Source organism: Vombatus ursinus, unplaced genomic scaffold (genome assembly GCF_900497805.2).
Source record: "Vombatus ursinus unplaced genomic scaffold, bare-nosed wombat genome assembly UNPS02014799.1, whole genome shotgun sequence".
Taxonomy (NCBI): Eukaryota; Metazoa; Chordata; class Mammalia; order Diprotodontia; family Vombatidae; genus Vombatus; species Vombatus ursinus.
Genome location: NW_020954577.1, coordinates 10,442,515 through 10,467,585, shown reverse-complemented (window position 1 = coordinate 10,467,585; position 25,071 = coordinate 10,442,515). Strand labels below are relative to the sequence as shown.

At 45.1% G+C, this 25,071-nt stretch overlaps 1 protein-coding gene across 2 annotated transcripts in view; it reads left to right on the top strand.

Moving 5' to 3' along the window:
* Positions 1-25,071, top strand: part of DNAH11 (dynein axonemal heavy chain 11) — a 315,578-nt gene that overhangs the window by 214,011 nt on the left and 76,496 nt on the right. For both annotated transcript variants that reach the window (XM_027872105.1, XM_027872104.1), the window contains exons 55-57: positions 3,565-3,726; positions 15,311-15,544; positions 19,032-19,178. In XM_027872105.1, the coding sequence (XP_027727906.1) occupies positions 3,565-3,726; positions 15,311-15,544; positions 19,032-19,178 (543 nt within the window). The remainder of the gene's footprint in view (positions 1-3,564; positions 3,727-15,310; positions 15,545-19,031; positions 19,179-25,071) is intronic.

Sequence of the window (25,071 nt, the reverse complement as noted above, 5' to 3'; positions counted from 1 at the left end):
TTTTCTTCGTTTGAGGAAATGGAGTCCTAGAGAAGTGAAATGGTGTGTCCAAGGTCGCACCATCAGGATCTGAATCCAAGTCCTCCAGCTCTGAATTCAAAGCTCATTCCACTTGATTGAGTGCCCACTATGGTCTAGTTGCTGTCCAAGGTCCTAGAACAGGTCAGGCCTGGATATTCTGTGAGGGCACATGTGTCCAACTCTATGACTCTATCATCCTCCAATCTCCAGTTTCCTGAGGAGAGTCTCCCATCTACAACATTAAAATCCCCACCCAGATACAAACACGTTGGCCAGAGTGATGACCTTGGAGTCGGAAAGACTTGTGTCTAAACCTTGCCTCAGACATTCACAAAGCATGTAACCAAGTCATTTCACCCCCTAAGCCTCAGTTTCCCCATCTGTAAATGAAGACAATAATAGCACCTACTCCTCAGGTTTATTGAAAGACTCCAATGAGATAACATATGTAAAGCACTTTTCAAATGTTTAAGGGCAATAGAAATATGAGCTACTAGTATCACTAGTATTCAGTAAAGCCTTGTGATACATAAAAAAATCAACCTTCTGTTTTATTTTTAACAAATTAATTTATTTTTAGTTTTTAACATTCACTTCCATAAGCTTTTGAGTTTTCAATTGTCTCCCCTTCCCCCCTCCACCCTTCTGAAAATGGCATGCAATCTGATATAGGCTCTATATGTACATTCATATTAAACATATTTTCCCATTAGTCATGTTATAAAAAAGTATTAGAACCAATGGGAAGAACCACAATAAAGAAGAAACAAAACAAAATAACAAAAGAAAAAAGAGATTGAATAGGATACTTTGATCTGCATTCAGGCCCCATAGTTCTTTCTTTGGATGTGGACAGCATTTTCCATCACAAGTCTTTTGGAGTTGTCTTAGATCCTTGCATTGCTGAGAAAGCCCAAGTCTATGAAAGTTATTCATCACACGATGTGGCTGTTACTGTGTACAATGTTCTCCTGGTTCTGCTTATTTTACTCAGCATCAGTTCATATGAGTCTTTCCAGATTTTTCTGAAGTCTGCCTGTTCATTGTTTCTTATAGCACCATAGTATTCCATTACATTCATATACCACAACTTGTTCAGCCATTCCCCAACTGATGGGCATCCCCTCAATTTCCAATTCTTGGCCACCACAAAAATAGCTGCTATAAATATATTTGTACATGTGGGTCCTTTTCCCATTTTTATGATCTCTCTGGGATATAGCCCTAGAAGTGATGTTGCTGAGTCAAAGGATATGCACATTTTTATAGCCCTTTGGGCATGGTTCCAAATTGCTCTCCAAAATGGTTGGGTCAGTTCATGGCTCTACCTACAATGCATTAATGTTCCAGTTTTCCCACATCTTCTCCAATATTATAATTTTCCTGTTTTGGCATGTTAGCCAATCTGATAGGTGTGTTATGGTACCTCAGAGTTGTTTTGATTTGCATTTCTCTAAATCAATAGTGATTTAGAGCATCTTTTTCATTTGACTATAGAGAGCTTTAATTTCTTCCTCTGAAAACTGCCTGTTCATGTCTTTTGACCATTTGTCAATTGGGGAATGACTTGTATTCTTATAAATTTGAGTCAGTTCTCTATATATTTTAGGAATGAGGCCCTTATCAGAGACACTGGCTGTAAAAATTGTTTCCCAGCTTTCTGCCTCCCTTCTAATTTTGGTTGCATTGGCTTTGTTTGTGCAAAAACTTTTCAATTTAGTGTAATCAAAATTATCCATTTTGCATTTTGTAATGTTGTCTATCTCCTGTTTGGCCATAAATTCTTCTGTTCTCCATAAATCTGACAGGTAAACTATTCCTTGCTCTCCCAGTTTGCTTAGAGTATCAGCCTTTATACCTAAATCATGTACCCATTTTGACTTTATCTTGGTGTAGGGTGTAAGATATTGGTCTATGCCTGGTTTCTGCCACACTCTTTTCCAGTTTTCCCAGCAGTTTTTGTTAAATAGTGAGTTCTTATCCCAGAAACTGAGGTCTTTGCATTTTTCAAACAGTAGATCACTGTGGTCATTGACTACTGTGTCTTGTATACCTAACTTATTCCTCTGATCTACCACTCTGTTTCTCAGTCAGCACCAAGCAGTTTTGATGATTGCTGCTTTATGATACAATTTAAGGTCTGGTACAGCTAGACACCCTTCCCTTGCAAAAAAAAAATCAATCTTCTTAAAACTTTAAATCAGAAATTATCTTTCTGTGTGCACACATGTTTTCAATTAGATTTGTTCACTGTGGGAGTGTGTTTTAGCAGAAGTCCTCATTACTTTAGGAATATGCAAGAGAATAAAAGTCCCTTGCAGGGGAAATGTTGTTTAACCTGACTCCAAAGTGCGGAAAGAGTGCTTGATTTGGAAGCAGAGACTCAGTTCAAATCCCAATCAGCCCTGCCGTTGACAACCTATGTGACACTGGTCAAATTGCTGCCCTGTCCTCTTCAGCAAAGTAAAAGAGTTGCCTGGCACTTCAGATCATAGTATCATAGTCATGTATAGGGCTGGAAGGAACACCAGAAATCAAGGTCACATGGAAAGAATACTAGTTCTTGCATCAGAAGCCCTGAGTTCAAATCACATCTCTGCTCTCTACTTTCTGTGTGACTATAAACAAGTCACTTGACTTCCCCAAGCCTCAATTTCCTCATCTATAAAATGAGGAGGTTGGACCACATGACTCCTGGACACTCTTACACCTTTAGAGCCATGATCTTAGATCTAATTTAACTCCTACATTTTATTCCTGGGGAAACTGAGAGGAAGTGACTTGTCCACAGTCACCCAGGTGGTCAGTGACAGAGCCAGCATTTCAACTAAGAGTCCAGTACTTCAAGTCAAGTGGGAAAATTCAGTGCCCTAAGCATAGACTGCATAGTTTCTTTTTTAATTAAATGGAATTATATTGAAATGACAGGTCTAAGGCCCCTTCTGCCTCTGAGTCTTTGATCCCAGCTTTCAGATGAGTTCCTTGAGTCTCACGGTGTTGGGTGGGCATTCCCAGTTGTGATTGCCCTCCTGATTTTGAAACCTATCCAGATGAGAACCCCTCCTGAGAGATGCGTGAAAGAGAAGAAAGGGGAAGGGGGAAGGAGAGGGCCAGCCAGTGTTTTAAGGCAAAAACTTACTGTTGCTCGTATATATCAATTAATAACCAAGCATTTATTAACTGCCTCCAGGGAGGGAGGTATTGTGCTAAGCCTTGGGGATGCAAAGAGAAAACAAAACAAAACAAAAACCAGTCGCCTCCCTCATGGAGCTTACATTCTAATGGGCGAGAGAGAGAACAGGTATCTATCAATAGGTCCGTTCAAAATCCATTCAGAGTAGATGGAAAGGTAACCCCAGAGGGGAAGGCACTGAGAAGCATTTCTAGGGAAGGGCATCTTCATTGGATGAGGGGACATTTCATCAGGAAGACCACTCGGGCTTATTGCCATGACCAGCCCTTCCTCCCTTCCATTATCTGAGTAGAAAGATCATTATTTGTGCCCTCCCCTGACTTCTCTCCCCACCCCCCATCTCTCTGCAGGTTATTTTGTGCTTCTCTCCTGTTGGTCACACTCTGAGAGTGAGATCTCGCAAGTTTCCAGCTTTGGTAACCTGCACAGCTATCGACTGGTTCCATGAGTGGCCAAAGGAGGCGCTGCTCTCTGTCAGCAGGAGGTTCGTCGAGGACACCCAGGGAATTGAGGTAAGTCAGCTATGTAAGTTTCTCAGGCATGCATACACACACACCCTAAAAATTCTGGAGAGATTGATTTCCTTTTTAAAGCAGCAATCCACCCCTCTTCCAAGAGAATTTCCTCCTGATACCAATGTATTTTTACAACGACAAAAGCCCTTGCAGTCAGTTGCTTCTCAATGAAACATGAGAGGCAGTGTCCAGAGCAAAGTTTAGCAACTGATTCCCCCAGGAGAAAAATAAAACACCTCCATATGCATCAGCTGCTGAGGCTGAAGGCAGAAGTCCAGGGTCCTGGTCCTTCTGAATTCCACAGGGACTCTTGTCCCCTGGTCCTTTAAGCACACAAATAAAAACAGAAAAGAAAAAACAATAGGAAGGAAGGAAAGCAAGCCTGAAGGCTCCCCAGACACTTTCCCCAGGCTTTGGGAGGGGGGTTTATTCCCCGTCTTATACTAAATCAGTGAGAAATTATCCCACAAAAAGAAAGGACGGAAGAAAGCCCCTTACTTTCTTCCCTTCCTGGTATCTGTCTGCTTTGGCATCTGATCTAGCAGTGAATTCCTTACCTCTATGAGGACATTATAATTTAAAATATCCAAGCCAACAGCAGGAAGTCTATTGCAAATTCCCATTCCAGGAATACTTATAAAGCAATGACTGTGTGTGAGGCCATGGGGGAGACTGAAACCTGAGATAAGACACCAGTCTCTGCCCCAGTGGAGTTTCTGGTTTCGGTGGGAGAGACGACATGTCCAGAACCTATCCCATCCCAGCCCAAGATGTGGTTTGTAGACTACAGTAACACACAGAGGAGATGGGCCTGGAATGTGGAGAGCTAGAGTAAAGTTAAGCTGTTAGGACTTGACCCCATAGGCAGCAGGAAACCACTGAGAGGTCTGGAGCACAGGATGGACATAACCAGATGTGTGTACTTGACAGATTAGTCAGTTAGCAATATGAAGGATGGATTGGAAATGGAAGAGATGGGAGAGAAGAAGACCTCCTGCTGAAGGCTCCTGCGATGACTCAGGCAGATGGTGATGAGGGCTTGGGCCATGGCAGGGGCAGTCAGACAATTATAGTAATAGCCAACATTTATATCACACACATATGTGTGTGTGTGTGTGTGTGTGTGTATTCAAATTTACAGAGTGCTTTTTAACAACCCTATGAGGGAGGTATTAGAAATATCCACATTTTACAGAAGACAAAAGTCAGTTCAGAAAATTGAGTTATTCACCCACGATTATCACCCAGTGAATAAGAGTTGCAGGCAGGATTGGCACCCAGGCCCCTCCTGATTCCAGTCTAGCATTCCCTTTGGACCATGCTGCCTCAGAAGAAAAAAGAGTGGATAGAAGAGAGATTGTAGAAGTCAAATACACAGGGGTTGTCAATTTATTGGCTATGAGAGGTGAGAGAGAGAGAGAAAAAAGCCCAAGGTTAGAAGCTGACAGGTCTCAAACATGAGACACTCACTGGATAAATGGCAAGACCCCTGACAGAAACAGCAAAGTCAGGTAGAAGATCAAGCTTTGAGAGAAAGGTTAATAAAGTGTTTGGGGCACGGTGAGTCTGAGTCCTGAAGGGACTGCCAGGTGGACGCGGCCCTTGGGCCGTTAGAGATGCATATCTGAGGTCAGGAGCTGGAGGCTGGGTGAAGCAGAAGTGAGCCTGAATGAGCTCTCCAAGAAAGCTTGTGTTGGGAGAAGGCAGCTGCTGCAGGGAGTCAGGGAAAGGTTAAGGAGTTGACAAAAGAGACAGAGAAGAATTGGTAAAAGGGGAAGGAGATCTGGAGGATTGAGGTGGTTCTGCAACCCAGGGAGGAGAGGGAGTCTAGTAGGACGGTGTGGTCTATAATGTCAGCTGAAGCAGAGCAGTCCAGGAGAAAATGACGGTGAGGCCAAAGAAACCTGGGCGAGGAGGTCAGAGGAAACTGAAGCCAGCTGAGTTCTGTGTTGGGTTTTGGTTTTGGCTTCTGTTTTGTTTTTACAATGATGTTCAGCCTTGTTCAGTCATTTCGGTGTGTCTGCCTCTTTATGAGCCCATTTGGGGTTTTCTTGGCAGAGATACTGGAGTGGTTTGTCCTTTTCTTCTCCAGCTCATTTTACAGGTGAGGAAACTGAGGCAAACAGGGTTATGTGATTTGCCCACTGAGGTGGGGGCTTCCTCACTCCAGGCCCAGTACTCTGTGCAGTATCCAACCACCTAGCTGCAGGAGATCACAAATCGGATGAGGGGGGTTTCCCAGATTGGGAATGATCTGAAATCAGGAAGGCAAGGGTTTCTGGGGTAGTAGCCAGTGGCAGCCTCGGGGGGTCAAAGCTAGCCATGGAGATGAGATGTCAGAGTGGGAGAGATGAGGTAGAGGGATTGGGAGGATTGAAGGATTGGGATGGAAGGCACAGAGCAGGTTTAGTTCGGGGGATGGAGTGGGAAAGGCTGTGGTCACAAAGGGAATTTCCAGGTTCCTGATCTTGGAGGAAGCACCTTTTTTTTTTTTTTTTTCCAAATGGTAGCATCTAAAGTACCAAAGGACATTGAAGGTTCATGACTAGAAGCGGGCAGAGAAAAGAAGCTGCTGGGGTAGGAGAGTTTGAAGAATTGTGCAGTCAAGATGTTAGAGGGATTATGAACTTAAACACCAGTGTCTCTGAAGATGGTAGCAGGAGAGGCAGGAGCCAGATGCCAAAGTCATCAACCAGTTCATGAATTTGGAAGTTGGCAGATGACAACAAGGCAGCTAGGTGGCGCCACAGTGCACAGAGCGCTAGGCTTGGAGTCTGGAAGACTCATCTTCCTAAGTTCATATCTGGACTCAGGTGCATACTAGCTGTGCGACCCAGGGCAAGTCACATCTTACTGTTGGCCTCAGTTTCCTCTTCTGTAAAATGAACTGGAGAAGGAAATAGCAAACCACTCCAGTATTTCTGCCAAGAAAACCCCAAATGGAGTCATGAAGAGTCAGACGTGACTGAAAAATGAGTGAACAAGATGAGAAAAACAAGAATGAGAAAAGGGTGGGATTAAGGACTGCCTGAAATTGCAAAGAGGAAAGATTGAGTGATGAGTTCCAAGCAGCAACAGGAAGTAGCCAATGGATTGATCCTTCCCCTTTGCCCCAGGAATTGGGAAGAAGGTGAAAGAGAAACCTCCAAAGGGGGGAATGGGGAAGGATTTATGACATGAAGGAGTCTGCCATAGAGGGAAGGGTGAGAAGACTCAGTTCAAAGTCTGGCTGTATCACTTACTCACTGTGTGGCCACAGAGTAAGACACTCCCTCTCTGAGCCTTGTTTCCCTCATCTGTAAAGTGTGGATAACCACAGAGTGGTTCTGAGTAGTCATTTGAGGACCTGGCCATCTTTAGCCTAGAGAAAGGATGACTTGGGGCAGCACAGGAGAGAGGGCATGGAATTGGAAGGCTTTCAGGGTGGGAGGAGTGGGTTAGACTTGTTCTGTTTGGCTTCGGGGCAGGACCAGGAGCAGCAGGGAAACTGAAAGGAAGCCAGTCTCAATTTGATGCCAGAAAACCTTCCAAACCAGCAGCGCTGTCCAACAGTGGACAGGCGGCCCCATGGGAGAGCGCCCCCTGCTGGCAGATCTTCTAGCAGAGCCGAGATGACCATTTATTTGTTCAGGTAGGGGAGTTCCTTTCATGGATAGGTTAGATTAGATGACTGTTGGTATGATCCTTTCTAATTCTCAAATTTCATGGTTCTGTGAAACACTTTTTAAGCCTATAAAGCATTGCAAAAATGTTAACAATTGTTATTATCTTTTGAGTTATTTACACTTTCAAAAGAAAGGGGGGGAACAGGGAAGAGAGAGAAGGGAAGATAGGAAGAGGGAGAGAGAACGTGTATTATCTGCCTGTGACAAAAAAACCCTAAATTTTGATTTATTCCTTGCAATTTTGGGGGAAGGGATGAGAAAGGAAAGAAATTGTCTTCCTAAAAGTACTGGGGGGGGGAGTGAAAGAGAGATAGAAGGAGAAGGAGAAGGAAAAGGAGGAGGAGAAGGCGGGAGAAAAGGGAAAGAGGATAGAAAATAGAAGGAAAAGGGAGAAAAGAGAAAGAAGAAGATAGGAAAAAAGAAGAGACAAGGAAGAGGAGAGAGAGAGAGAGAATGTGAGAAGGGCCCTGATCACATTTTGGAGAATGCTTAGTATACAGCAAAGCTTGTTTCGGATATCTTTGCTGCTGTGACCCCTCCCCAAGGCCTTTGCAAGCCGCTCTTGCAGCAGAGGTCCCATCTGCCAGTAGCTGTTGACATCTGCTGGATGAAGAGGGACTTGCACCAGCTGATGTCGAGGAGGGCTCTCCTTTAGCATCCCCCGGGCCAGGCCTGTCCTTCAGTGCTGGGATGCCTCCTGTAGGAATCTAAGAGCAGAGGGGCCGCTGTAAAACAACTAACTCCAGGACCTCTGGAGTAGAATGAGCTGGCCGGCTTTAACCAAGTGCACCAGATGGCTTGATTTAAGTGGCCGGCACCTTAGACCAGCCCTCCCAGTTCCTCCTTTGGGGTCCAACAACTGGCCTCCTGAAAGTGGTAGTGATGAGTCAATGGGCTCCCCTACCTTTCCACAGGGGCCCAAAGTACTGCTGGTTTAAAAGAGAAATCGAGTGACTTAAACGTGGCCACTTTTTAAATCATCCCTCTGACCTTTAAGAAGATAATTAGGTACCTACCATTTGACTATCTCTGAATTCCCAAGCTCCTCCTCCTTTGGAGTAGAGTATGATGTATTATGCAAGATGAGCCCCTCTGCCTACCCCTGCCCCACAGTGTTTATGTGGACCTATCATTTCCAAACCCTGCCGCATTAGGTCCCCACAGGAATGGGGGATCACTCGACTCCAGCTCACAAACATTTCGGCTATTTCTTCTCTTATCAGGTGTTGATATAAATGACAGTTGGCAAAATGTCCAAAACGATTTCACTCTCGTATCCCCAGGCATTTATCTCGGGGTAGGTTGGCACAAGCTGTCCCAGGAGATTTGGTGATGGATTTCGGCAGTCATGGTGCAGGCAAGGGACAAAAGAGGACTTGTGGGCTGGGAACCAGAGGGCGAGGGGAGCAAAGAACGCTGGCTTTGGAATCCAGGGACCTGGGTTCAAATCCCATCCTTGCCTCTTACCAAGTCACTTGACTTTCTCGTCTTCAGTGTTCTCATCAATAAAATGAGGTTAGGCCAGATGGCTTCTGAGGTCTCCCGTATTCTTATATCTTCAGTCCTACTATGTGCTAAGAAATGATGCTAGAATTAGAGGCATGGGAAATCTGGTATTAGGGCTAGATGTACTGGTCCAGTGTACATTCTCATCCAATGAAAAGATCAGTTCCCAAAGTACGAGGAAGCATTACAAGGACATCTCAAGGAGTCATCCAGAAAGGTGGAGGAACACAGAATGACCTCAAGGAAAAGGCCCAAGAAATGTTGGCAGTAATAATTAGCATTTGTTTAACTCTTCAGGGTTTATAACCTGCTTTACCAATATGCCTCATTTCATCCTCACAACAACCCTGAAAGATAGGTGGTATTATTATCCCCATTTTACAGAAGAGAAAAGTGAGGCAGACAGAGGTTAAGTGACTTGCCCAAGGTCACACAGCTAGTAAGTGTCTAGAGCAGGATTCAAGCTGAGGTCACTTCACTTTTCAGTGCCTCAGTTTCCTCATCTATAAATCGAGGAAAATACAATCCTATAATACCTTTCTAGGTCCCACCTTCCTCTCCTATAAAATGAGAAGATTGGGTTCTATGACCTTTGTTGTCTTTCCAACTCTAATTTTATGCCTCTGTGATCTCAAGGGAGCAAGAAATATGGAAAATTACATCGTAACATCATTTTAGCACTTAAGTTTAAAAAAAACACTTTTGTCATCCCCCACCTGTGCACGTTATCCCTATTTCATAGATGGCTCAGAATCTCAGAGTTCACGGATGTCAGGAGCAGGATTCGAACCCTTGGCTCTCCTGATTCCAGGTCCTACGCCCTTTCAGGCACACCTCCCCCACCTATCTCAGCTGGACTTTTATTTTGATGATATTAGGAGGGAAGGAAGAGAGACAGTGTGTCCTAGTGGCGTGGCTGCTAGACTTGGGAGGCAGGAAGACCTGGCATCTCCCAAGTCTAGTGTCGTGACCCTGAGCAATGACGCAGTACCCTCAGCCATTCTTGAAGTTACTGACGGGCTGTGATCTGCATTAGGAAGAACTCCCCAGTATGTTGTACTACGTGGTTTACAAAACATTTTTCAGACATCATCTCCCTGGGTCTTCATAACAGCTCTGAGAGATAGAGGCTATTGTTATCCCCATTTTACACATGAGGAAACTGAAGCACTGAGAGGTTATTTCCTTCAAAGCTCAGCTCCAGCCCCATCTCAACTACATTCCTCCAGCTGCTAGCACATCTGCCCCATAAAATTCCCTTTAATTTACCTCTGTGTGCATACATGCAAAAGAGTATAAGCTCACTGTGGGGAATCATTTCACTTTTGTCCCCATAATCTCCCGGCTCAGCCTCAGCCCAGTACCTGGCACAGAGCAAACCTTTAATACATGCTTATTAATTGACTGATTAAGTAAATTGACCGATTAAGTAAATTGACCAAGGTCACCCAGCCAGTAAATTTCTGAGGCAGATTTGAGACCCAGGATTTCCAGACTTCAAGCCCTAGAGACCAGCCACTATACCACACTGCCCCTTGGCATTCACTGATGGCAGCTCTTCCCACCTGGGTCACAGGTCCTTGACATCGACCAGAAAGGAAGGAAAGGGAAGTCATTAACTCAATAGCTCTGGCCCTTTCTCTCTGGCCCCTCAGACAAAAGCTTAGCACGTCCTCCATGTGCTTACAGATTTTAACCCATCCACGAGGCTGGTTCTGCCTGGGACTTGTATAGCTATAAGGACTTTCTAGCAGTGCAAACATATGAGAGCACTCATGTCTGTGTGTTAACTCACTCAGAACTACATTTTTACAAACCAGTTTTCCTTTCAGAGGTAACTTAGGAATGTCTCCTTTCAAAAGGGAATTTCTCTAGAATGGGAGAAAGCTGTAAAGTGCCCATTGCTAAGCCTTCCAGCTATTAAAACCAAGTTATAAATGGTAAAGTTCTCAAGCATGTCAAAGCAAAGACTACCTGGGAGAACCAAATCAAAGAGAGAGGATGGGACGATCTAGTCAGTGGAAGCTGTGTTGGACCTGGAATCGTTTAAAAAAAAAAAACTAAAAAAAACCCAGAGTTCAAATTCCCCCTTTGTCACTTGCTACCTCTGAGCCTCAGTTTCCTCATCTGTGAAATGGAAAGAATTCATTTCTGCACTAGCATCTTCACAAGGCTGGTGGAAAGCTCCAGTGAGATAATATATGTGAAAACCTTCGATGTCTCCAGTAATGGGGGTGCTGTCATCAAAAAGTTACAAACAAACCATGTGTGCCATGTTCGCGTGCATGCACACACACAGAGGTTGGGGGAGGACAGAGAATGTGATTCAACTCTGGTCTCCAGAGTAGAATCTCGTACTTCAGGCCTTCGCTCTCAGCTCTGCATACCAGTTTCTTTCTGTTTCTGTGTTTACAAGTGAGCTGACTAGAAAGCAAAAAGTCAATGTTTTTTCTTCTACTGGAGGAAAAGACCCTTCATTTTTTGCGTATACTATGCATCAGATGAAATGTTGTTTTCTTTGTCAAATAATAACAATAACAACAACACTAATAATAGTAATCATAATAAAATCAATAGCAACAATAGTAATAGTGATAATAACAATAACAACAATAGTAATCATCAAATAATAACAACAGTAATAATAGTAATCATAATAGCAATAGTAATAATAATAACAATACTAATAATAATAACCCAACATTTATACAGCCTGCACCTGACGTTTGCAAAGTCTACGAGCTCATTTGATTCCAAAAATGAAATGGGCTATTTCCGGGCGTGGAGTGGGACCCACCTCCCTGGAGGGAATCCTTCCAGCAGCCTGGGCAGATGCCTGACCACTTGTCAAGGATGCTGGAGAGGGCATTTCTGTTCTAGTCTGGGTTGAACATGAAGGCAGCTGAGATTCCTCCCAGCTCTGAGATTCTGGGCTTCTGGGCTCCTGTCCCTTTAGGACACCCCTGGTGTGGAGCTGGGGTATTAGTGGGAAGTTTTCTGCTTTCTCTTTCCATTTCCAAGCCACCGGAAGCCAAAGGAAGACAAAGCCAGATCTGGTGCCTTTCTACCAGTCCAAGCGCCCCATGCACAATAAACCCAGCCTTTACATCCATATCCGAAACGGACTAGACTGGAAAAAAAAAATACAGTGTCACATTACCAGCCCTTCCACTACCATTCTGCCACCCCCCCTCCCCAAAAAGGAGATAAATGAATGGCAGAATAAATAATTTATGCTAATGAAATTACTGCAATTAGTCCCACAATGCCCTTTTTAAAAGGCACAGCTGCTAATGTCAGGAAGCGCTGTCACTGCTGACCTTATCATAAGAGAAAGTGACAAATGGAGAATGTGGGGAAGACCAATCAGCTGTGAGCGCTGCTCAGCCTGGTGGCCCATTAGAGGCTGCGCTGGCAGTGGGACCCCAGGCCAGCTGCTCCAGCCCCCCACGCCCCTCCCCAAACCCCCCATGCAGGGCCTCCTAACAATAGTCATTTCACCCCAGTGAGGCCAGTTGTCTCTGGCCACTTCCAGAGCTCCGGAAGCCACTTCTCCCATCCCCAATTTACAAATGAAACTGTTGTTAAAAAGCGCTTTCCGGGGCGCCAACCCCTTTGCTCTGGCTCCAGGCTGGGCAGGGAACGCCTTTGCCCCTTAGCTGGAGGTCCCCCGGCTTCCAGAGGAACAGGAAAAGCCTTGAATTTAGCTTGAAACAATGTTTCAAAATGAGCTTCACCCTACTCAGTTTCAAATTAAGCAGAGGCTGGAGGGGTGCTGCTGGGGAATTGTTACCCGGGTTCTAAGGAGGTCAGTCAGTGTGTCTCAGCTTTTGCCCGATTAGGAGGAAGCAGTCTGGCCTTGTTAAAAAGCCCACGTTCCCTAGCTCTTTCATTAGCTGAAGGAGACTCGTTGCACAGGTGGCCTTTTCAGGATACTGAGAGGTCATTGGAGCTGGTGCTTAATGAATATTTGTGGATCCAGGATTTGGAGCTGGAAGACCATCAATCATAAAAGCCTTTTTCTCTTTGCAGATGAGGAAAGTAAGGCCCCAAAAGAAGTGTTGTGCCCAGGGGCTCCCAAGCAGGAAAGAGCAGAGGTGGGATTTGAATCCAGTTCCTCTGACTCCAAATCCATCAATCTCCCTTCTGTATATAGCTGCTGCTTTTATGTTCTGCCATTGGTACAGTGATTGCTTTTTTAAATTTCTCTCTCTCTCTCTCTCTCTCTCTCACACACACACACACACACACACACACACACACACACACACACACGTTACAAAGTGTAGCCCTCGCCCGCCCCTCCACCCTGGCTGTCCTCAGTCCTTTGCCAGCAATATTAATGGGGCCGGGTGGAAGCGTTTAACTGCACCGCCAGCCACTCGTGAGCAATTTTCCCAGAGATACCGAAGCGTTATTGACAACGCTTTGGTAAATTATGTGTGACTTTCCTCCGAGTTGGTGTAGCTCATTTAATTCATATTAATTGATTTTTAGGCTTCCCTTGATTAATTGAACTGGGTTCATCTTGTACAGAATGCAATAAATAACCATTAAAAGGACGAAGATGTGACTTCACAAATTACAAAGTTAACTACTTCAGAAGTCACCGAGGACAAATTGGAAGGACCATGCTGCTGGGTTGGCTCTCCGAAGCTTGCAGGGGGAGGGGCGTTCATCGAAGCTTTCCCAAGAAAAAAGAAACCCTCCAACTCTGAATAGACACTTCTTCCCTCCCAGACTTCACCCCTTTCATTGACCTTTCTGCCCCCATCAGCCTGATTTGTATTTAAATAGGATTGTAGAGGAAATGAACTTTTCGCCCCCTGCCCCACTCCGAGAGAAGGCTGGGCAGCTGCAGGCTGCAGGAACTCACCAGGGAGGTTGTCTACCTCCACCAGCCTTGAATGCAAAGCCGGCCTCTGGGCGGTGGGCGAGGCAGGCAGGGCAAAGTCCCCCCTTCCGGCCCCTTTCCTCCACTCTTCTGGGGAGAAAGATGGGCTATAAAGGGGCTTGGGGCCTTGTGAGCTACTCAAACCTGGGTGTGTTTCAGGAAGGCAGAATTAAAACGACTGATTTCAGTCACCGTGGTATCCTGACTAGAATTTGGGGGTTGAAGTCAGCAAGACCCGGGTTCCAATCTAGTCCTTGGCAGGTTCAAATACGATCAAGGCTGTTACATACTTGGAACACGTTCCATGTCAGCTGTTATTAGGGTTGGCTTAATAATAATAGTTGATATTAATAGACAGCATTTAAAGTTTATAAAGCATTTTGTATATATATGTGTGTGTATATATATATGTATGTGTGTGTATGTATATATACATATATATATATATATTTCTGTAGCTACTTATGTGTGTGCCTTTTATTTCCCCTGCTAGAATGTAAGCTCCTTGAGGGCAGGAACTGTCTCATTTTCTGTCTTCGTATCTACATTGCCCAGTATATACTTTTTTTATTGGACCTGGGAAACTCCCATCACACATGCTGACTCTGTAGATGAATAAATGCTCACTGACTGATTCCACATATTATCTCATCTGATCCACAAAACACCACCAAGAGGGATGGCCTGTGATGATCCCTATATTACAGATGAGGATACTGAGGCTCAGACCTACCCAAGGTCACACAGCTAATAAGTGTCCAAACCACAATTCACACGGCGATTTTCCTGGCTCCCAGCGCAAGGCCCTATCCATGGTACTCCAGTACCCCATGTTGTCCATCCTGCAAGAGAATGGAAGCTCTTGGAGGATGGAGATTCCTTGCTTTTCTTTGTATACTCATCACTTAGCATCGCCTGGCATGGGAAAAGGCCTGAATTGTAAGTATTTGCTGATTGATTGATGCCTAAATTTGCATTCCTATCCACTCCCACCCTCAGCACACTTGAGTGGAGCAGAGTGAAGAACCAGGAGTTGGGGGACCTGGGTTGAAGTCCTGCCTTCTGTCATTTAGTACCTTTGTGACCTTAAGCAAGACCCTTCCTTTCTAAGCCTCAATTTCCTCATCTATAAAAGGATGGGGAGGAAGGGGTGGGGTGGGGATATGCTAGTAATAACACTTCCCTGGCATTGTTGTGTGGCTTGAGAATGAGATAACAAATGTAGACTGCTTTGCAAACACTAAAGTATTTTATAAATATCATCTCCTAAGTTAAATCTGATTTTTGAAGCTCAAAATTAAACTTGCAGTCAGAAGCTCTGAGTTCTAATTTTGCTGCTGCTAATTATTGGCGTATGACCCTGGGTAAGTCACCTGACCTCTGACTGTTTTATTACCTGTGAAATAATGGTATAGGCTGGATGTTCCTGAAATTTTTTCCAGCTCAGCCCTTCCGTGATTGGCTGAAATCCAAGCTGCTAAGACTTACCCTCCATCGCCTCCTTTTCTCTTTCCAGCCCCGTGTAAAGGATTCTGTTAGCGCCTTCATGACCTATGCTCACACCAGTGTGAACGAAATGAGCGCCCGCTACTACCAGAATGAGAGGAGGTACAACTATACCACCCCCAAGAGTTTTCTGGAGCAAATTTCTTTGTATAAGACCCTGCTGAAGAAGAAACAAAAAGAAGTGTCCCAGAAGAAAGAACACTTAGTAAATGGCATCCAAAAGCTAACGACAACAGCCGCCCAGGTAAGATTTGACTGTCTTCTTTCTAGGAGAGGTACGTGCACGCATTCTAAGTGTCCACAGCTCCAAGAATAATTTTCAAATTAAGGAAGTTATTTCCTTTTAAAGCAATGTCTCGTCATTCTTTAAGGAGTCGATTGCTTAGCCTGGCAATATACGTAGAAAACACCAAGTGGACGAAAAACACATTTGCTTAGAATTTGACATGTGACTGGTTGTTCATGGAAACCTTGTACCACAGAATCATTGAGCTAGAAGGGATGTCAAAGGCCGTGGCATTCACCATCACCACCCCCATTTTACAGCAAGGGATCTTTAAGTGACTTGTCTTATACAGGTAGTAAATAGCCCGGCCAAGATTTCAGCCCAGGTCTACTCGAAAACTCTGCCCTCAGGCTGGTCCGTCCATTCATTGACCTGGGCCAAGCACCAGAGATAAATGGATGATGGATTGGCCTCCACATTGAGTGGGGGAAACAAGTAGACAGGACTGCCTAGGGGAAATTACACAGCATTTTGAATGATCTTAAATTGTTCCCCGATATACACCAAAAGTGTGATGCAGCAGAAAGGGCGCGAACAGCTATGGTGACACAGGCCATGGATAGGAATCCTAGCTCAACTGATGACTACCAGAGTGACCTTGGACAGGTTGCATAATCTCTCTAGGCCTCCTTTTCCTCGGCTGTAAAATGAGAAGCCTAGACCAAACGGTCTAGCTTTAATCCAATGATTCTTTGATATGTGAACTTCATGAGATCCAGATGGGGCGCTAAGGGGAGCAAACAGTGACTCCCCATCTCAGAGGCTCTGACTCTTGTTGGTGAGAGAGGAGGACTTTGGGTGGGGATCTGCAGGTCTCATGCTATGGGCCACAGTGGGACCAGAAGGTGCTTAGGGTAGGAGACCCAGCAGGTGAGAGCCAGTGGCCAACCAAAGCAGGGTTATCTATGGTCCAGAACGGACTCTTTAGCTGAAGAAGCCTGTGGCAGCCTGGCTAGGGTGACCAGGGTGTGGGATAGGTGGGTGGCACAGCTCCTCCCTGGGCAGTGGGGTCACCAAAGAAAGTGTGCTTTGTCCCTTATTTGTTTTCAGGTATGCGGTGGTGCCCTGCACTGGGGGGCAGGTTGGATTTGGAGTTAAGAAATTGGGGTCCAGTTACCACTTCTGCTTCATATTCCCCTGGGTGTAGGGTGAGGGAGGTGAAGTAGAGAACCTAGGTGAGGCAGATGAAGTAGAGAAGGCTGGATTAGGAGTCACAGGACCTAAGACCAAATCCTGCCTTTAATAGTTGACATGAGGCAGGTCACCCAAACGCCTCATGCCTCAGTTTCCTCATTTGTAAAATGAAGACATTGGACTAGATGACCTCTAAAGTCATCTTAAAATTGCTTCAATCTCTAAATCAAGAGCTAAATCACTTCCCCTTACTGGACCTCAGTGGCCTCATCTGTGAAATGTTGGACTAGAAGATCTCCTAACTTCTAACTTCCTGTTCTGATCCTTGGAGGTCTCAGGTAGAGAATTCTGACTGGGCAGGGAAGCTCCGCCCTCATTTTCTTCCTCTTACTTTCTGAGACTCTTCCCTAGGCAGGAGGACAGCCTTTGTTCCCCCTTTCATTCCACCCCTACCCCCAGCACAGCTGCTGGGAGGTCAGAACCACTCATCTACCCGTAGCTAGAGATGGCTCCAGGTACCAGGGTCAGGGGGACTGTTGGTCTTCTAAGTCTGGGGGAGCCAGAGAAAAGTTCATGGCATCACAGACTAAGAACTAGAAGAGATTTTTGACACCATCACTATCTACCTGCCCATTTTACAGGTGGGGAAATAGGCTCTGAGAGGTCGGGTAACTTGTCCAGGGTCACACAGCTAATGGATATCAGAGGCAGGATCTTGACTCCAAAGCAAGCACTCTATCCCTGGAATGCTGCCTCTGGCATAAGACTCCCCACTCGAGGTCCTCCACTAGGAGCGAGTCCATGGGGGAGTCACTGTCTCACTGGAGCACTGCTGAGCAGGGAGTGAATGAACTCCACCCCAGGAATGGTGAGAGAGATGCTCCAGAGACAGACCTTAGGGCTTGGCCAAGAATCAGAGCTGGCAAACTGGGGCACTGCTGTGAGGCTGATGCAGTTTGTGGAGTTCAGGCTTTTCTGTCTGCTCAGTGTTGGTCCCTTCTCTGCCTTTCCTTCCAGCTCCTGTCTACTCCCACCCCCTAGCTTACTTCATGAAGCCTCGACTCCTCCCTGGTCCTCGTCCTTCACACAGCTAAGTTATAGTCCTAAAATACAGTTCTCACCACATTGGTCCTCTGCTCAAGAAACTCCCTGGCTCCCTATTGCCTCTTGGATAAAAATGATAGTCATCTGTTTGGCATTGGAGCCCCTCCCAGTCTTGCTCTGGATAAGCTGTAGGCTCACTTCCCCTAACGCCCTTCGGGCATGCGACATCCCAACCAAAGGGCATGACTTGCCTTTTCCCAGTAGGGAACAGTTCTGCTTACACAGGCTGTCCCCCTCCCTCTTCCACACTGGAACCTCTCAATGCTCAGCTTAAGCCCTAGCTCCTATAAGAACATAAAATCCCTAGGGCAGGGAGACCTTGCTCCTCTGATCCTTTACCAGAGCATTCCCACAGCCTCCCCCCGACCCGAAATTACTTTGTATTGACCTCTCAGTGTACCGGCTGTTGCCCCCACAGAAGAATAGGGAAGAGGTAGCATCGGGGAGAGGATAGGGTATGCTGCACTTGGTGGCAGGAAGACCATGGGTTCAAATCCTACCTCAGATACTTACTAGCTGTGTGTTCCCAGGCAAGTCACTTAACCTCTGAGTGCCTCCCTTTCCTAATCTGTAAATGAGGTGGCTGAATTCAGTAGCCTCTAAGGTCCTTTCCAGCTCCAAATCAATGATCCAGGGTGTGACCTTAGACAAGTCATACTTCTCAGCACCCCTCAGGCAGTCCACTAAGAGCCAAAGTCGAAGAGTGTGTGATGACTGAGGCACAGGGAGCCTCTAGCAAGGGCAGTCCAGTTGGGATGGACCCCCCAGCCTACCACAAGGCCGTGTTTGTGGTAGAGAGGAGCAGGGAAGAGACAAGGTGGGTGGATGGACAGATAGAGAAAGCAGTTGATCATTTATTAAACGCCTCCTGTGTACCAGGCACTGAGGATACAAGTACAAGCAAGCAAGATGGTCCCTGTTCTCAAAGAGCTGACGGCTGACCAGGGAAGACAGCCCATAAGGGAGTCTGGCTGAACACAGTGGCACAATTTCGAAGTTGAGGACTCTGGGAGATTAGACTGTAGCTGGCTTTTTATTGCTGGTGGGCAGAAAGAGGCCGGGGGCTGGATCCAAAGAGAAATCGGGGGCAGTCTCCCCCTCTGGGCTCCGGATGGTGGCGACCCTTGGCTTCTCCTGCTCTTGGAGTTTTTGCCCAGGACCCCAAACTGCACCGAAATAACCCACCGCCTTCTCTCTGACGCATCAGGTAGCAGACCTCAAAGGCAAGCTAGCCTCTCAAGAGGTAGAGCTCCACCTGCGAAGCCAGGACGCGGAGGCTCTGATTACCAAGATCGGCCTTCAGACGGAGAAAGTGAGCCAGGAAAGGGCCGCTGCCGACAGCGAAGAGCGAAAGGTCAGTCCCCCTCCTTGAGGCCGGCCTATATTTAGCACAAAATAAACCTTGGCAGGTGGGCCTTTCTGAGCTCACGTAAGAGCCAGCCTCCACGCCACGATTACCACTTGACCTTTCTGTATATTATGCATTTTCTCAACCTTTAATAGTATGGAACAACAAATGCTGAGCTCATTCAGGCGAATGATGGATTCGGACCTTGAACGTCAGTCCTGCAGGTGGTATGGGAAAGGTCAGGGAGTCACCTCGGAGGGCTACAAAGGTCTGGGACCAGGAGGCAAATGCAGCAGCTCAGTTGTTAACCAAATCCGTTCTACTGGCTGGCAAGCTGAGCTCCCGAGCCTCCGCTGGGGGTCTTGTTTGATTAGCCCCCAACCCTGTGTTCTGTGCCCACTCTTGTCTTTATGAGGGGCCCCAGAGTTCCATAGAGGGTCAAACAGGTCCTGGCCTGGCAGAAGTTATAGCTTCCCAGGACACTGAGTCTGAAAAGGGGGAGCTCTTTCTTTCAGACTTCTGGCAAAACACCATCCTGAAGGGAAGGCTGGGTGGGACAATGGTCGGTGCTCTGAACTCAGAGCCGAGTTTGAGAAGATGATGCCAATGTATCGAGTGCTTTGAGGTCTGTTAAAGCTTCACATGGGTTATTTCATTTGATCCTCCCACCAACCCTGTGAAGTAAGTGCTATTTTCATCCACATTTTACAGATTAGGAAACTGAGACTGGGAGGAGTTAATCGAATTACCCAGGACCACAAAGTTAGTAAGTGTCCAAGATAGGATTCAAACTCTGGTCTTCCTGACCACTCTGCCTCAACTGCACGACCCTGGGAAAAGCATTTCGCCTCGGCCTCAGTTCCCTCATCTGTAAAAAGGAGATGATAATAGCAAGTACCTCACAAGGTGGTTGTGAGAATCATATGAGATCACACATACGAAGTCCTTTGTAAGCCTTAAAGTTCTATATGAATTGAAACTATTATTATTACTATAATCATCTTACAAGCGATCAAAGATGTTGGCAAAGTAAAAGTCACCTGCCAGTAAATCTTTGGAACGTTTTCCAAGCGTAAATAGAACAGCACATATGCGTACCTGAATGTTTATTGTGATTCATACAGACTCCACCACCAACGAGGAAGAATTAATTTTCATTACTTCTGTCACATTTAAAAATAAATCTGAAACATTTAATGTTAATGAAAACTAAAACTTATGGACTCATTCAACCATTTTTTTAAAAAAATTGTACTGATGTCTTTTGTTTTTATATCCCAATTATTTTTTGATATGTGTGACCCTGGGCAAGTCACTTCACCCTGTTTGCCTCAGTTTCCTCATCTGTAAAATGAGCCAGAGAAGGAAAGAATGAACCCCTCCAGTGTCTGGCACGTAGTAGGTACTTAATAAGCATTCATTTGCTTGCCTCTTCAATCACAGGCTTGGTACAGAGGGAGAAATGTAGCTTGGTTTGGGAGATCGGAATCCTCCCTATGGAATAGTCAGGGCTTAGAATATTCAGCCTTTGAATGCAGTGTGGCATTATAATAGAGCAGGCACAGACCCCAGAATTGTCAGAGATGAGTAGGGGATGCTGTGTGACCTTAGAAACTGCCAGACTTCTCTGAACTTCTGTTTTCTCATTTATAAAGTAGAGATCACACTACTTTGGGTAGCAAGGTTGCACAGTGAATAGAGCACAGGGCTTAGAGTCAGGAAGACCTGAGTTTGAATGTCATCTCAAGGCTCAAGCTATGTAACCCTGGGCAAGTTACTTAACTTCTGTTTGCCTCAGTTTCCTCAACTGTAACACATGGCTAATAATAACACCATGGTTGTTGTGAGACTCAAATGAGATAATAATTGTAAAACGTTTAGCACAGTGCCTGGTACGTAGTAGGCACTACATACATGTTAGCTATCATTATTATCGTTACTTGTATTTCTTACTTCATAAGGTTATTTACTGTGAAAATTAAAAAAGGTAACATAGGTAAAGTGCTTTGTAACTGTAAAAGCTACATGTGGCCGTGTGTGTGTGTGTGTGTGTGTGTGTGTGTGTGTGCGCGTCTGTCTGTCTGTCTGCCTGCCTGCCAAGTGTGTGTCCTGATGGCCAGCTGCTAGTGCCTCCTTCTCCAAAATTACCTCGTAGTTCCTCTGGATGTATTTTGCACCAATGTATGGATATGTTGTCTCCCCAATAGAATCTCAGCTCCTCGGCTTTGAGAGTGCCCATCACTCCACTTTCATCTCCCTGACCTCAGTGTCTAGCCCAGGCCCTGACAAATTGGAATTGCTTAATAAACACTTGTTTATGAATTTGAGCTATTTCCCCAAAAAGATAAACGATCAAAAGGTATCAATAGGCACTTCTCCAAGGAAGAAAAAATGTTCCAATGTTCACTAATAATTAGAGAAACTCAAATGAAAACAATTATAAGGTTGTATCTTGCCTCTGCCAGGTTGACAGAGTTGGCCAAAAAATGATAACAGTTGTTGGAGGGGCTGGGGGCAAACAAGCACACGTGTGTCCAATTGGTGGGATTATGAACTGGTCCAACCATTCTTGAAAGCAATTTGGAATTACACACAGAAAGTTACTAAACAGTATGTGCTCTGTGACCCAGCAAAACCACTACTGGGTTTGTGCCCTACAGATCAAAAAAGAAGAAAGGGCAGCGTTGTATACAAAAATATTTTAGCAGCTCTTTTTGTAGTGATAAAAGACTAGAAACTAAGGAGGTGACCATACTTGGGGAGCGGCTAGAGAAATCATGCTACATGAAGTGGAATATTATTGCACCTTAAGAAGTGACAAAAGAGATGGTTTCAGAAAAACCTGGGAAGACTTAGATGAACTGATACAGAGTGAAGGGAACAGAACCAGGATGACAATTAGGGTTAGTAATTTGTTAGTAGAGTAACATTGTAAGGAAAAATAACTCTGAAAGACTGAATAACTCTGAAAGAACTCAGATCAAAGGAATGACCAGTGCCTTCAGAAGACCAGTGATGAAGTGTGCTATTCACCTCCTGACAAAGACAGGTGAAGGACTCAGTGCAGAATGAGATTTTCAGAGGTAGCTACCAAGGTGTTTATTTTGCTTGACTATGTGTATTTGTTACTAGGGTTCGGTTTTTTTTCTTGGGGGAGGGCACAGGAAGTATAAAGGAGAGATGGGCTAGTGATTGAGTCTCCAAAAATAAAAGAAAGAAAACAGAAACATGGAAGCATTTTCTTTAAATGCACAAAAGAAAAGAGTAAGATGGCCAGAAGGAAACACATACAAGCAGGGCAGCTGTGAAAGTTACATGTTGAATTTATTTTAAACTGAAATGAGAGAGCAAACTCTGTACATAATAGAGCTTCAGAGTTTCACGTGCAACCCTCTTTTTCAGTGCTTCTTTGTATATGGAAATACTCATTTTAAAAAAATTGAAAAGAGTGAATCCTTATTTGTAGATTCTTTGCCCCCCAACCCCACAGAGATGCTTAATAAATACTTATTGACTAATTGCTTCATCATCATCAGATGCTGCCCCTTTCTCACGTGTGTGTGTCTCCACTTACACTTTGTATGTGATCCATCTACTAACTCAGCTGTTCCAGACTTGGGGAAATATTTCTGGGCGTGGCATGTGGTTGGGATTCTGGATTCTGAGTTCTTCAGGCGGAGCAGCACCCCCAGCCCAGTTAGGCTGCCCTTCTCTGCCTTTGTCCTTCAATGGAGGCAAGCCTTCCTTTTAATGGGCACCCATCATTTTGTGGATTGTACTTATCCATATAGAAGGTCACTTCCTGTTTTCGTTAGTAATAGACCTCATTCGGAGGTTGACATTTCAGCTGAATTTGAATGACTCTTCATATTTTTCTGCCTTTGGGTCAACTGAAAGCTGCTGGTGGAAGCGGGCTTGGTTCTGCTTCAGAAAGACTAGGGGAAGGATAGGTATTTGGAGTTGCTTCTGCTGTAGTGAAAGCCCCCAGCTCACATTGCTCAGACACATGCAGACCATGGGCTCCTAACCAATAGATTTGGACTCATGGACAATATGAAACAGTATTAATATGCCAAAGTCACAGTTGGGAAGTAACATCTAGTCCAACCTATATGTTAATAAAAGCACCAGATTTAAAGTTAGAGGTCCTGGATTCAAATTCTCTGCTGCTATGTGTGTTGGGGCCAGTCACATGACTCCTCTGGACATCAGCTTTATTTGAATTGATGAGCATCTCTGATGTTCCTTCCTACTATGCCCAATAAGGGGTCCTCCAGCATTGGCTTGCAGACCTCTAGTAAGGGAAACTTCTGACCTCCCAAGTCCCCCCATCCACCTCCCTACATTGTTGAAAAGCTTTCCCTCCCTTCTTATGGAAAAATTCCCTCTCTAAGAATTGTTGGTTGGATGGTGCCAGAATTTCCCTCTTTATCTGAATGAGTTCTTAAAGCCTTGCAATTTGGTTCTTTTCACAGATCATTCATAGAACAGACAAGCATCTACTGTGCTTATAGCAATGCTAATGTCCTATTCTGAGTTTAGATCCAAACTACATACAGCCTTGGCACCTGGTGGGATCAGAAGGGGACACCTGTAGGAAGGAGCACTTGGGCTGATGTTTGAAGGGAGCTAGGGATTCCAAGAGGAATAGGAAGTAGCCCAGTTTGGCAGGAACATGCCATGTACAATGGGGAACAATGTACTATGAGTCAGAGCCAGCCCACAGAGGGCAGACAAAGGAAGCCACCAAAGCTCCCTGCAGTATTTGAAGCAGCAAATCCTAGGGGAGAGAACTTCTTGGGTCTGGATCTTGCCTGTGCCACTTTCTGTGTGACCCCTGGGCAAGTAACTAGACCTCTCTGAGCCTCAGTTACCTTCATCTGTAAAATGGGTTTAATAACATCTGCCTCAAAAGCAAATACAGCTTTTTGTTGTTGTTTGATAAGAATCACACAAGATAACGTATGCACATCAGTTCAGTTCGCAGACCTTCCACAATGCCATAGAATAGTGAAGTCTCTGGATGGCTACATTATCTGAATATATACATATATACACATATGTATGCATGTATATATGTGTGTGTACATACACATATACACACCTAACACATATACATATATATATATATGCATACACATATATGTAATATTGTCTTGATTTTTTAACCTGGACAGATTTGTATTTATAATTTTGTATCATAAAAGCACTTGCAATCTTCTCTTACTGCCAAATATCAGAGGTTCAGAAGCCCTGTCCCCAGGTGTATGGGCATGTGCCCAAGTGTGTGCAGGAGGGGCCCTCTAGCAGTGTTGGGGGGGGTGCCCCATGGTGGGGAGTGAGGAGGGGGAACCACCCAGCCACCCAGTTAACAATTGCGCTTGGAAAGTACACAGTACGCAGCAAAATAGCGGTTAATCAGAAGAAAGGTAATTAGTGCTAATAAAGACGTAGTAGACAACATAATTTGTTGTGAGCTGGGTCTAATTTTATGGTAGAGTTAAACCTGATTCGTTGCAAATCCATAGAAAGTAATGTACTTCTAGTCAGGTTTCTGACCTCCCTTTCCAAGGGCCATGGGCCCCAGCCCTTCCCTCTGGGCAGCTGCCTGAGAAGAAGGTGAATATGAGTCCCTAGGGCTCCTCCCAGGGATTGCCTATTTCTGCCAGCAAAATGGCAGCCTCCATTTATTTCCTGTTCTCCCCCTCCCCCCTTCCCAGTGAGGTCACTTCGCACTCTACAGACACAGTTGTTTGTTGACTTGCTGGTCAAAGGAGAGCTTCTTGAGGGCAGGGACCATGTTTTTGCCTTTCTTCAAATCCCCTTGGTGCTTAACATAGTGTCAGGTATAAAGTAGGTGCTTAATAAATGCATGTTGTTTTTATTCCTTTCCCTTTCT